The 12,540-nt window shown below is 46.4% G+C and overlaps 1 protein-coding gene across 6 annotated transcripts in view; it reads right to left on the bottom strand.

Moving 5' to 3' along the window:
* Window positions 1-12,540, bottom strand: part of LOC121581022 (voltage-dependent R-type calcium channel subunit alpha-1E-like) — a 92,154-nt gene that overhangs the window by 31,221 nt on the left and 48,393 nt on the right. For all 6 annotated transcript variants that reach the window (XM_041896329.2, XM_041896325.2, XM_041896327.2 and 3 more), the window contains 6 exons: window positions 10,876-11,682; window positions 10,399-10,742; window positions 10,044-10,200; window positions 2,120-2,249; window positions 1,968-2,027; window positions 1,648-1,754 (listed from right to left, as the gene is read on the bottom strand). In XM_041896329.2, coding sequence (XP_041752263.2) covers window positions 1,648-1,754; window positions 1,968-2,027; window positions 2,120-2,249; window positions 10,044-10,200; window positions 10,399-10,742; window positions 10,876-11,682 — 1,605 coding nt within the window. The remainder of the gene's footprint in view (window positions 1-1,647; window positions 1,755-1,967; window positions 2,028-2,119; window positions 2,250-10,043; window positions 10,201-10,398; window positions 10,743-10,875; window positions 11,683-12,540) is intronic.

Raw genomic sequence — 12,540 nt, 5'->3', positions numbered from 1 at the left:
GTGTGTGTGGCCTCCACGTGCCTGTATGACCTCCCTACAACGCCTGGGCATGCTCCTGATGAGGTGGCGGATGGTCTCCTGAGGGATCTCCTCCCAGACCTGGACTAAAGCATCCGCCAACTCCTGGACAGTCTGTGGTGCAATGTGGCGTTGGTGGATGGAGCGAGACATGATGTCCCAGATGTGCTCAATTGGATTCAGGTCTGGGGAACGGGCGGGCCAGTCCATAGCATCAATGCCTTCCTCTTGCAGGAACTGCTGACACACTCCAGCCACATGAGGTCTAGCATTGTCTTGCATTAGGAGGAACCCAGGGCCAACCGCACCAGCATATGGTCTCACAAGGGGTCTGAGGATCTCATCTCGGTACCTAATGGCAGTCAGGCTACCTCTGGCGAGCACATGGAGGGCTGTGCGGCCCCCCAAAGAAATGCCACCCCACACCATGACTGAACCACCGCCAAACCGGTCATGCTGGAGGATGTTGCAGGCAGCAGAATGTTCTCCACGGCGTCTCCAGACTCTGTCACGTCTGTCACATGTGCTCAGTGTGAACCTGCTTTCATCTGTGAAGAGCACAGGGCGCCAGTGGCGAATTTGCCAATCTTGGTGTTCTCTGGCAAATGCCAAACGTCCTGCACGGTGTTGGGCTGTAAGCACAACCCCCACCTGTGGACGTCGGGCCCTCATACCACCCTCATGGAGTCTGTTTCTGACCGTTTGAGCAGACACATGCACATTTGTGGCCTGCTGGAGGTCATTTTGCAGGGCTCTGGCAGTGCTCCTCCTGCTCCTCCTTGCACAAAGGCGGAGGTAGCAGTCCTGCTGCTGGGTTGTTGCCCTCCTACGGCCTCCTCCACGTCTCCTGATGTACTGGCCTGTCTCCTGGTAGCGCCTCCATGCCATGGACACTACGCTGACAGACACAGCAAACCTTCTTGCCACAGCTCGCATTGATGTGCCATCCTGGATGAGCTGCACTACCTGAGCCACTTGTGTGGGTTGTAGACTCCGTCTCATGCTACCACTAGAGTGAAAGCACCGCCAGAATTCAAAAGTGACCAAAACATCAGCCAGGAAGCATAGGAACTGGGAAGTGGTCTGTGGTCACCACCTGCAAAACCAGTCCTTTATTGGAGGTGTCTTGCTAATTGCCTATAATTTCCACCTGTTGTCTATTCCATTTGCACAACAGCATGTGAAATGTATTGTCAATCAGTGTTGCTTCCTAAGTGGACAGTTTGATTTCACAGAAGTGTGATTGACTTGGAGTTACATTGTGTTGTTTAAGTGTTCCCTTTATTTTTTTGAGCAGTGTATAAGGCAGGGGAGAAGCACAAGTTAATTAATCTCGCAACCCAGAACTAAATCTTGTGAGCGCTAGCTAGCTACTTGATTACGTTATTAGTCTGTTAGCCTACAAGAGACTGAAAGTTAATTAACATGTTCACCTGTCAGAGGGGAAAGGGTTAAAACAAAGACATAGGAAATGTAATATTTATATCACTGCATGAGGCATCAACCAGAAGATGCATGTCAGACACTTAGTTTTATATATTTTGAGATTTGCTACAGTGCAGTATATAAAGATGTGAGTCGGTGAGTCAGTGTGATTACTAATCCAGCACCAGAAGCGTTGTGACTCACGTCAGAGCGAAGGCGATCAGAGCTCCCACCACCACGATGAAGTCCAGAATATTCCACAGGTCACGGAAGTAGGAGCCGTCGTGCAGAAGTAGGCCCAGGTCAATCATCTGGAGGACACACGCACACATACACACGACAACATAGATACACAACCACACACACGCACGTGCCCACACACACACAACATAGATACACATAAACACAAACACACACACACAAAAGACAACATAAGTTACTACACTAAAAACAATGTTACAAGTGTATTTCTGTGCATAGTTTTAGGAGGTTCATAATTGATCATTTCTCTTTGAGTATCTCACCTTTATGATCATTTCAAACGTGAAGACTCCAGTAAAGACGTAATCAAAGTAACGGAGAACCTAGAAAAGCAAACACATCCAACAATTATGTGAGAGGAAATACACATCTTCACGTCACTGATACAAACATTCCAAAATCATATTGAACTTACCCTGTTTCTGTCAGAATTGGTGCACACAGGGTCTTCAGCAGCCAGAGCGATGCTGCTAGCCACGATCACCAGCAAGATGGTCATCTCAAAGTAGCGCATGGTCACCACATAGTGACAGATCCTCCTGATCCTACAGATCAAAAAAGAGGAGTTGACAGTATCAGATACACTAATGGTCGCTCATACACTCTCAGAAAAAAAGGTACAGAATTGTACTTAAAGGGGTACAAACGCTTGCCACTGTAGTGGTACCCTCTAAGGTATGCCCATTGTACCATTAGTTATAGGTACATAATTGTACCCTTGCAGTTTGTACCTTAAAAGAGCCAATTGTGTACCTTTGGGGATAAGATAGAAAAAGGTACAAATGTGCCTTTATAGGGTACCACCAGTGACAAAGCCGTTTGTTCCTTTTAAGTGCCAAACATGTGCATCTTCTCTATACCAAGTCCCTCACATGTACACACCTCTCTGCCATCCTAATTCTGACACAAATGTAGCGAATTCAGAGGGTAGCCCTGACCAGGACTTGAACCTGAGTCCAGCAACTGTCAAGCCAACACCTTAACCATTAGGTCTCTCAGTGTTATAATATAATAATAATAATAATATGCCATTTAGCAGACGCTTTTATCCAAAGCGACTTACAGTCATGTGTGCATACATTTTTACGTATGGGTGGTCCCGGGGATCGAACCCACTACCCTGGCGTTACAAGCGCCATGCTCTACCAATTGAGCTACAGAGGATTAAAGGGTTAAAGCCAGACACCACACCCTAATAGGGTATTTTTTTCCATTAATCATATCACAATCAACTTTTACCAGTTGAATGTGGACACAAATATAATACTTTTTTGTATTACACATTTTCAGAACTATTGTATGCAAATTAGGTAATATTTAATTAAATATGCGCATATTTTCTAAATTTTGTCAAGACACTTCAGGACCGGACTTTGACATAGCAGATTGTGGATAAATATGTTTTTCATCTTCTATCAGTAAAATACTAAAGAAAGGTACGTAAAATGAATTTGTGTCGAATTTTTGGGAAGAAAATGTAATCTAAAATAAACATTTAACAACATATCAACAATTTCCTATGTATAAATCTGGAGAATAAGTCTAAAGTGAAGTGTCTTGACTAAATTTGGTGAATTCAGATGCTTCTAAGGCTGAGAAAAATTTGTTGGCGTATGGGAAGAGTCTGACTTTCGGGAAATGGCAGTTACAGACAAGTACACTGAATTTAGACTATCAAACGCCAAACACCTATTTAGACCCAATCACCATCTTTTCAAAGTAAGTTACCACATTTAGTCCAGTTTGTAACATTCTCTATGAAATGGGCTTTTAAATGATGTGTGATTCAATGTTGAGAGCTTTGAAATTATGGAAATTATTACATGTGCGGTCGTCGTCGGGTGAGGTTGTGTCTCTCTCTGGCGGGAGGTAAGCTTGGCTTATATGGCTTATATACATAGTTTGGGCTTTGTCGAGTAAAGCTTAAACTATGTATTTAGATTGTAGTTAGGTATTGTAGGTAGTTATCGTGGGTTGTTGTATATAATTATTGTAGGTTAGTATTGTATTCGGCTGAGCCCGGTGAAGCACAAAGCTAGCTAACCCACTACCTGGACTAGCTAGCGGGTAGCTACTGGTAACTTTTAGCAACTGTGGATAGTTGTTTCACGCCTGAGAGTACCTGTATTTACGCCAGCTAGCTGCCTACAATAATTACATACAATAATGTCTACCATTCAGCTGTTTTTCTAACCTCATTGTCTGAAGCGTTAACGTTAGGTAGTAAGTGGCTACTGTGCTTGAAATGTAGCTAGCTTGTTGCTACCTGGATAGCTACTAAACAATAGCTGGAACGACCTAGCGAACAGACGTGAACTGGCTGAGTCAATACAGTGGCTAGCTTTGCACTTGGCTAGCTAACAGTAGCTGCTAGGGGTAAGTTATAACCTACATTTGTGTTTTGTTTTTACATACTGATAGCCAGAGTCGTTCAAGTGAATTCAGGACATGGGTGACTAGTTAACGTTAGCTTGGCTCTCTCTGTGTGTTCGTGCCGTGGGAGGAGGGGTTTCTTCGTTGGCAGAAAGCAATGGCTAGCTAGTATGCTAACTATTCTAGCTAACTAACTGGATAATTAAGTTGACGACGGACTCGCTCAAGCTGTCGGGACTAACCCACAACGTTAGACACGGACACAAATGATCTGCTTGGCGTGTTGACACACTGGTGGTTTGTTGTGGCCGAGTATTGGTGCTAAACCGTGTTGTTGGAGTCCGGCATGCTAGTTGGCTGTGGCGTCATATGACTAGGTGCCCTGGACGGTTTTCACGGAAGAATACTGTACCAAGTTAGCTAGCTGAATAAACTAAGTTAGTCTATTCCTAGAAAACATTGAACCGCTGTAGTTTACAACAATTATAGTTTCTGAGGTGGAAGTTGGGAGAGTTATATTTGGGTGTTTCAGTGAAACGTAAGTGAGGGAGGCCCCGCTCTCTCGCTTTCCCAGATGTTTAGTTCATTTCATTCCGATCTCCTTTGCATTATTGTAGCCATTTTCTGTAGCCTGTCAACTATGCCTCTGTCTATCCCTGTTCTCTCCTCTCCGCACAGGCTATACAAACGCCTCACACCGCGTGGCTGCTGCCTCTCTAACCTGGTGGTCCCTGCACGCACCACCCACGTGGAGTTCCAGGTCTCCGGCAGCCTCTGGAACTGCCGTTCTGCGGCCAACAAGGCAGAGTTCATCTCAGCCTATGCTACCCTCCAGTCCCTCGACTTCTTGGCGCTGACGGAAACATGGATTACCACTGAAAACACTGCTACTCCTACTGCTCTCTCCTCGTCTGACCATGTGTTCTCGCATACCCCGAGAGCATCTGGTCAGCGGGGTGGTGGCACAGGAATCCTCATCTCTCCCATGTGGACATTCTCTCTTTTTCCCCTGACCCATCTGTCTATCTCCTCATTTGAATTCCATGCTGTCACAGTCACTAGCCCATTCAAGCTTAACATCCTTGTCATTTATCGCCCTCCAGGTTCCCTTGGAGAGTTCATCAATGAGCTTGACGCCTTGATAAGTTCCTTTCCTGAGGATGGCTCACCCCTCACAGTTCTGGGTGACTTCAACCTCCCTACCTCTACCTTTGACTCATTTCTCTCTGCCTCCTTCTTTCCACTCCTCTCCTCTTTTGACCTCACCCTCTCACCGTCCCCCCCTACTTACAAGGCAGGCAATACGCTTGACCTCACCTTTACTAGATGCTGTTCTTCTACTAATCTCACTGCAACTCCCCTCCATGTCTCCGACCACTACTTTGTATCATTTTCTCTCTCGCTCTCCTCCAACACTACTCACTCTGCCCCTACTCAGATGGTAATGCGCCGTCGCAACATTCGCTCTCTCTCTCCCGCTACTCTCTCCTCTTCCATCCTATCATCTCTTCCCTCTGCTCAATCCTTCTCCCTCCAATCTCCTGATTCTGCCTCCTCAACCCTCCTCTCCTCCCTTTCTGCATCCTTTGACTCTCTATGTCCCCTATCCTCCCGGCCGGCTCGGTCCTCCCCTCCTGCTCTGTGGCTTGTCGACTCATTGCTAGCTCACAGAACAGGGCTCCGGGCAGCCGAACGGAAATGGAGGAAAACTAGACTCCCTGCGGACCTGGCATCTTTTCACTCCCTCCTCTCTACATTTTCTTCATCTGTTTCTGCTGCTAAAGCCACTTTCTAGGAAGCTCTTTGCCACCTTCTCCTCCCTGCTGAATCCTCCTCACCCTCCCCCCCTCTGTGGATGACTTCGTCAACCATTTTGAAAAGAAGGTTGACGACATCCAATCCTCGTTTGTTAAGTCAAATGACACTGCTGGTCCTGCTCACACTGCCCTACCCTATGCTTTGACTTCTTTCTCCCCTCTCTCTCCAGATGAAATCTTGCGACTTGTGACGGCCGGCCGCCCAACAACCTGCCCGCTTGACCCTATCCCCTCCTCTCTTCTCCAGACCATCTCCGGTGACCTTCTCCCTTACCTCACCTCGCTCATCAACTCATCCTTGACCGCTGGCTATGTCCCTTCCGTCTTCAAGAGAGCAAGAGTTGCACCCCTTCTCAAAAAACCAACACTCGATCCCTCTGACGTCAACAACTACAGACCAGTATCCCTTCTTTCTTTTCTCTCCAAAACTCTTGAGCGTGCCGTCTTTAGCCAACTCTCTTGCTATCTCTCTCAGAATGACCTTCTTGATCCAAACCAGTCAGGTTCCAAGACTGGTCATTCAACTGAGACTGCTCTTCTCTGTGTCACGGAGGCTCTCCGCACTGCTAAAGCTAACTCTCTCTCCTCTGCTCTTGTGTTTCTAGACCTGTCTGCTGCCTTTGATAATGTGAACCATAAGATCCTCCTCTCCACCCTCTCCGAGGTGGGCATCTCCGGCGCGGCTCACTCTTGGATTGCGTCCTACCTGACAGGTCGCTCCTACCAAGTGGCGTGGCGAGAATCTGTCTCCGCACCACGTGCTCTCACCACTGGTGTCCCCCAGGGCTCAGTTCTAGGCCCTCTCCTATTCTCGCTATGCACCAAGTCACTTGGCTCTGTCATATCCTCACATGGCCTCTCCTATCATTGCTATGCAGACGACACACAACTAATCTTCTCCTTTCCCCCTTCTGATAACCAGGTGGCGAATCGCATCTCTGCATGTCTGGCAGACATATCAGTGTGGATGACGGATCACCACCTCAAGCTGAACCTTGGCAAGACGGAGCTGCTCTTCCTCCCGGGGAAGGACTGCCCGTTCCATGATCTCGCCATCACGGTTGACAACTCCATTGTGTCCTCCTCCCAGAGTGCGAAGAACCTTGGCGTGACCCTGGACAACACCCTGTCGTTCCCCGCTAACATCAAGGCGGTGACCCGATCCTGTAGGTTCATGCTCTACAACATTCAGAGAGTACGACCCTGCCTTACACAGGAAGCGGCACAGGTCCTAATCCAGGCACTTGTCATCTCCCGTCTGGATTACTGCAACTCGCTGTTGGCTGGGCTCCCTGCCTATGCCATTAAACCCCTACAACTCATCCAGAATGCCGCAGCCCGTTTGGTGTTCAACCTTCCCAAGTTCTCTCACGTCACCCCGCTCCTCCGCACATGCCACTGGCTTCCAGTTGAAGCTCGCATCTGCTACAAGACCATGGTGCTTGCCTACGGAGCTGTGAGGGGAACGGCACCTCCGTACCTTCAGGCTCTGATCAGTGCCTACACCCAAATGAGGGCATTGCGTTCATCCACCTCTGGCCTGCTGGTTCCCGCTCAGCCCAGTCAAAACTGTTCGCTGCTCTGGCACCCCAATGGTGGAACAAGCTCCCTCACGACGCCAGGACAGCGGAGTCACTCACTACCTTCTGGACACACTTGAAACCCCACCTCTTTAAGGAATACCTGGGATAGGATAAAGTAATCCTTCTACCCCCCCTTAACCCACCCCCCCAAAAAATAAAATAATAATAATAATATTGTAAAATGGTTATCCCACTGGCTATAAGGTGAATGCACCAATTTGTAAGTCGCTCTGGATAAGAGCGTCTGCTAAATGACGTAAATGTAAATGTTTGTCCATTTAAAAGTGTTTACAATTCATTACATTTTGATGATGGTAGTACAATAAACTAATGCAAATATACATTGTCATCAACTTTTTTACATTTTAATTTTAACTTTTTGAAATTACTAATATTATTGGACCAAAAAAGCAAAAAATCGATAAGTAGATTTTCAAATGTAATTTTATCCTGTAGTACCTGGCCTTAAGGTCACTACAATTTGGATTAATGCATTTTATTGTCACATGCTCTTATGTAAGCCTTTATAAAGACTTCAGGACTGGCAGCGGACATGCTAAAAGTCTTATTTACATAACCATAGACCACTTAAACTTGTACAACACTTCCACTCATGTGTGGCCAAAAATAACTAACTGAAAGCCACACCCGCACTGTGCGTAATTGTACCTTTATATTCAAAATATTGGGTACAAAAATGTACCATACTAGATTATCCACACATGTACCCTAAAAGGTACGGAACGGTGAGATCATATGTGACCGACCGACATGATTCGGTCTAATGTAGCAACATTTGAAATTGTGTTTTTTACATTGGATAAAAGTAGAGACTCAGAGCTAGAACATTGTATATCATACACTACAGCTGAGGAACAATGGGAAAGTAATTCTGCTTTGAAAGTTGATAAACTTGTAACCTCAATTTTGAAAAAATGGCATTTGAATGTTTTGGTATATCTACTGGAGAGCATCATTCACACCCTCTTAAGCTTTAGCCCCACCCATCTCTTTAAAGGTTGATCCGAGCGTTCTGTCCTAACAACAGCAGTCAAGCATCCAAGCTAACTGGCTAACGTTGGCTAGCTTGCTAGCTGCTTCCAGACACAAATGAGAGAACAGCTCACTCTGACCATTTTACTCGCCCTAGCAGAGCTGGTTAGGCTGTTTTTATGTTATCCAGAGCGTTGGTGACTGCAACTGTGCTGCTGGAAACAATTTACATTTTTTTGCCAACGTTTACTGACATGGCCATATTCAACGGGTGTTGAGCGTTCGTAAATTCGTCAGTTATTCTGTGCTCTGGCACACTCAGACGAGAGCGAATTTGCTAGCTAAGTCTATCAACAGTTGTTGCAGTGACATCCTTAACATTCTATTGAAATGGTTACTTGCATAGTGGAGTCTTTTGTTAAGACATGTAGCTAGCTAGCTAAACAATTAACCATAATCCTAATTCATGATGTTACTACCCTACATGAATCTGCAGGTAGCTAACCAACCAGGTTCAATGTTAGCTAGCTAACTTAGGTTATAACTAGCAAAGCAAATGGCTCTGAGATATGAATAATATTACTACACAGATCATACACGTAACGTTAGCTAGCGAGCCAGCCAACATTAGCTAGCTAGCTAACAGTACACTTTAACTTGAAATGAAAATGACTTTCTGACTAAATTAGAAACATCATATCTGAAAATGTAGCTAGCTAGACTATCTTAACCGTATACATGGATGTACGCTTCTCCCTCTCTGTCATGGATGCCATGGTTGCCCTTAGTTTGAAGATGTAATCCGGAGACAGGTATTTTCTCCATCTCCTTAGCTTTCATACTCTAATTCCACTGATTTCAAAACTCGGTCCTCCAGAAAGTGGAGAGCAACACTTATGCAGTTCTACTACGTGATATATATATTTTTAAGCCGCGTTAGACAGGATTACCTACACATACTGACCAGCTCAAATAGACAGAAGCCTGCTACATGGCAGACCAATCCGAACTCATCTCTCGGTATGTCCAGCCCACTCATTATCTCAGCCAATCATGGCTAGCGGGAAGGTTGCTGTCTTTTCTGTGGCTAAACCAACTAGGCTCGTAATTTAACCATTTTAATTGTATTTACAGATGGCATACAAGTTTGTTATTAAGGAACATGAAAGTTCACATGTTCCAGAAGGCATTTCTGCCAAAAAACTAATTTTTATATTTTTTAAAGGTTTACATTCAAATGGCTCTCCTGTGAAGTAGTGACGCGTAATATACACCTAGTTTCCTGAAACGAGTCACATATGTGTACCTCTGAAGACACATTATGTGGATTTTTATATTTTTGTACCCTAGGGAACAATACTGTACCCTAACCATACCCTTTTTTTCTGAGAGTGAGAGTGCTGTACAGCTACAGTGCATGAGGGAGTGTGTGCAGAGAGAGAAACACAATAGCCTATGTATACTAAAAGGGATCAGAGAAACGTGTTTCTGAGTCCTTCCATAAAACTGAACTGAATTGATTAGTACCGCACTAGAATGCATGCCAAGACATGGGCAGGAAGGGGAGTCTTACGGATTGGATGCCTTGAAGAGGAACATGCTGTCAGGAGGTACAGGTTTGGGAGGGCTGGCCTCCTCCTCCTCCTCCTCCTGCGCCTCCTCCTGCTTTTCCTTCTCCTTCTCCTTCCTCTCAGGCTGGTACACCTCCATCTCTTTGCTGCTGTGTAAAGCTAAAAGTAAATTGAAGATAAAACCTGTTATTTGACCTGGCTCCTGCCAAGCATGGCAAAACAAGTCCATCGTTATCGTTACCATCCTTTTTCCAGCAGGAAACGGTACAGAACAATGAATGGCAATTACATTGCTTTCAATGAACTAGAATGTTTCAGCTACGAATTTCGGTCAAGAGCGACTATATGGAAGCATACCTGTCACAGGGATGATCTCCAGCAGTGGCTGTTCTCCAGACATCTCTATGATCACACTAGTCTGGCTGTCTAGGCCTTGGCCTGGCTCCTCACCCTTCTCACGGTTCAGGGTGTCCGGGTTGTTCTCCGAATCATTGACGCCGGATGCCGCCTGGAGCTCTGGGGGGTCTGTGAACTGTTCTGGAGCTGGCTCCACTGCAGGGTCCTGAGACAGGGGCTCACACTGCCCAGTTTCCCCCACCTCGCCCTCCTCCATCTGGGGTGGAGGGTCCAGCAGGGGTGGGGGTAGGGACTCAGGGAAGTCATCACATAGGGGAGGCTCAGGGATGTCTGCAATACACACTCTGAAGAGGAGGTGTATGGAAGAGAATGTGTGGATGTGTTTAGACACCTAATTTGGGCCTGAAGTCTTATCTCACGAATCACAATGCCTTAACCCTTAGCGTAAAATAATGGAACCTAGCACCACCGTCTTACCTCAGATGCTCTTCTTCACTCTCTAAGTTGATAATGCTGGCTCCTCCTTCGTCCTGGCCCAACACTCCTCCCTCCACCTCAGCAACCTCTCCTTTTTCCCCCTTCTTATCTTTTTCTTCCTTCTCCTCCCTCTCTTCTAGTATCTTCCTCTCGCGGCTGCCTGATTCGCTGACCTCCTCCTGTGGGGACTCTCTGCTCTTGGCCTCAGCCCGGGCCTCACGATGGCGGTGCCTCCTATGCCGCGCCGCCCCTCCCTCCTCCGCCCCCCCAGGGCCAGGCCTGAACTTCCGGGCCACCCTGTGCCTCCTGTCCCCACCGGCGGGGCGATGGTTCACCGCTCTCTCCTCAGCCAATGTAAACAGAGGCATAGGCTCAGAGTCTGGAGGTTCCGGCAGCGGGATGGCGATGGACATCGGGGGTTCAGGCATGGGCATGATCCCGGACATGGGCGACTCGGGCAGGTGACCGGGGCTGGCGTCTGGGGAAAGGGTGGGGGCGCGGTATGCGGTGGTAGGGGTGTCAGTGGTGTCCTCGGTGGGGCTGCCTCCAAACAGCACCTCCTGGCTCTCCATCTGGCGCCGCTTGCGTAGCTGGTTGGCCCTCTGCTCCCACACGGATCTTCCGCCTCTTCCTCCTCCTCCTCCTCCCCCCCTCCTCCGTCTGTCACGGCGGTTGGAGAAGGCGTTGGCGCCGTTGGGGGGTTGGTCGTCTCCGCCTGCGGCGCCGCTCTCCTCCTCCTCTTCGGGGACGGCCATACGGCCCCTGTGGATGGCCTTCTTCCTGCGGAGGTAGGGCCGCCTCCTCCTCCTATAGAGCACAACACAAAGCCTGTCACTAGAGGGCAGCATCACGCCCACATCATATGTACACTTACAGTATCAATGAAAGGATGCATCTCAACACTAAATACAGTATAAACATACTACATATTATATAACATTGTATGTATGCATGTATGTAAGTCAATAATGAAGTACGAAAATAGCATGACAGAGCAATTTGCTATTAACATTTTGAATCAGATATGTTGCATATTGTATGGCTAAAGATGAATTGAATTCACATATTGAATTATCATCTAAATAAAACAAACACCATAAATTCAATTGAAATTCAAATGATGAAAATACCTGGGAAGAAAGCACACAAACTCAAAAAGCCACAAAAATAAAAAGGAATGGCGCAGAATTAAAATAGGGAAATACTGTGATATCTAGAAATGAACTTCTTCTTCTAAGATAAAGGAAACTGAATTAGGTGTGACAGGAGTACAGACAGACACCTTTACTTACGGGTATTCAAACTCTTTTGTAGTCCATGTAATCAATGAGTGATTGGTTGAAAACAAGACATTAGTGTTTTTGGAACAAAGACAGAACAGAACAATCCTTGTGACACAGTCCAAAACCAGGTCAAGGGTCAAGGCCAATTGTCAACAGACGTCACCTTAATGCCAGTCTAGTATATTTGGTTATATCTTATTTTATTTGTCTTATAATTATGTTTGTATATTTGGCATGGCGATTTGGCTTTGAAGGCTTGATAAATGGATCCAAATCCTGTTCAATCATTATTTCTTAAGTAGTGACAGTGGATGCTTATACATCTTATCCGATAACAGTGGTTATCCAAGTTACAAATTGTTTCACCTTGACCGTACAGGGG

The sequence above is a fragment of the Coregonus clupeaformis genome, chromosome 14 (assembly GCF_020615455.1).
Source record: "Coregonus clupeaformis isolate EN_2021a chromosome 14, ASM2061545v1, whole genome shotgun sequence".
In the NCBI taxonomy this organism is placed as follows: domain Eukaryota; kingdom Metazoa; phylum Chordata; class Actinopteri; order Salmoniformes; family Salmonidae; genus Coregonus; species Coregonus clupeaformis.
The sequence above is the reverse complement of the archived record's forward strand: the minus strand, read 5'-3'. Positions and strand labels throughout refer to the sequence as shown.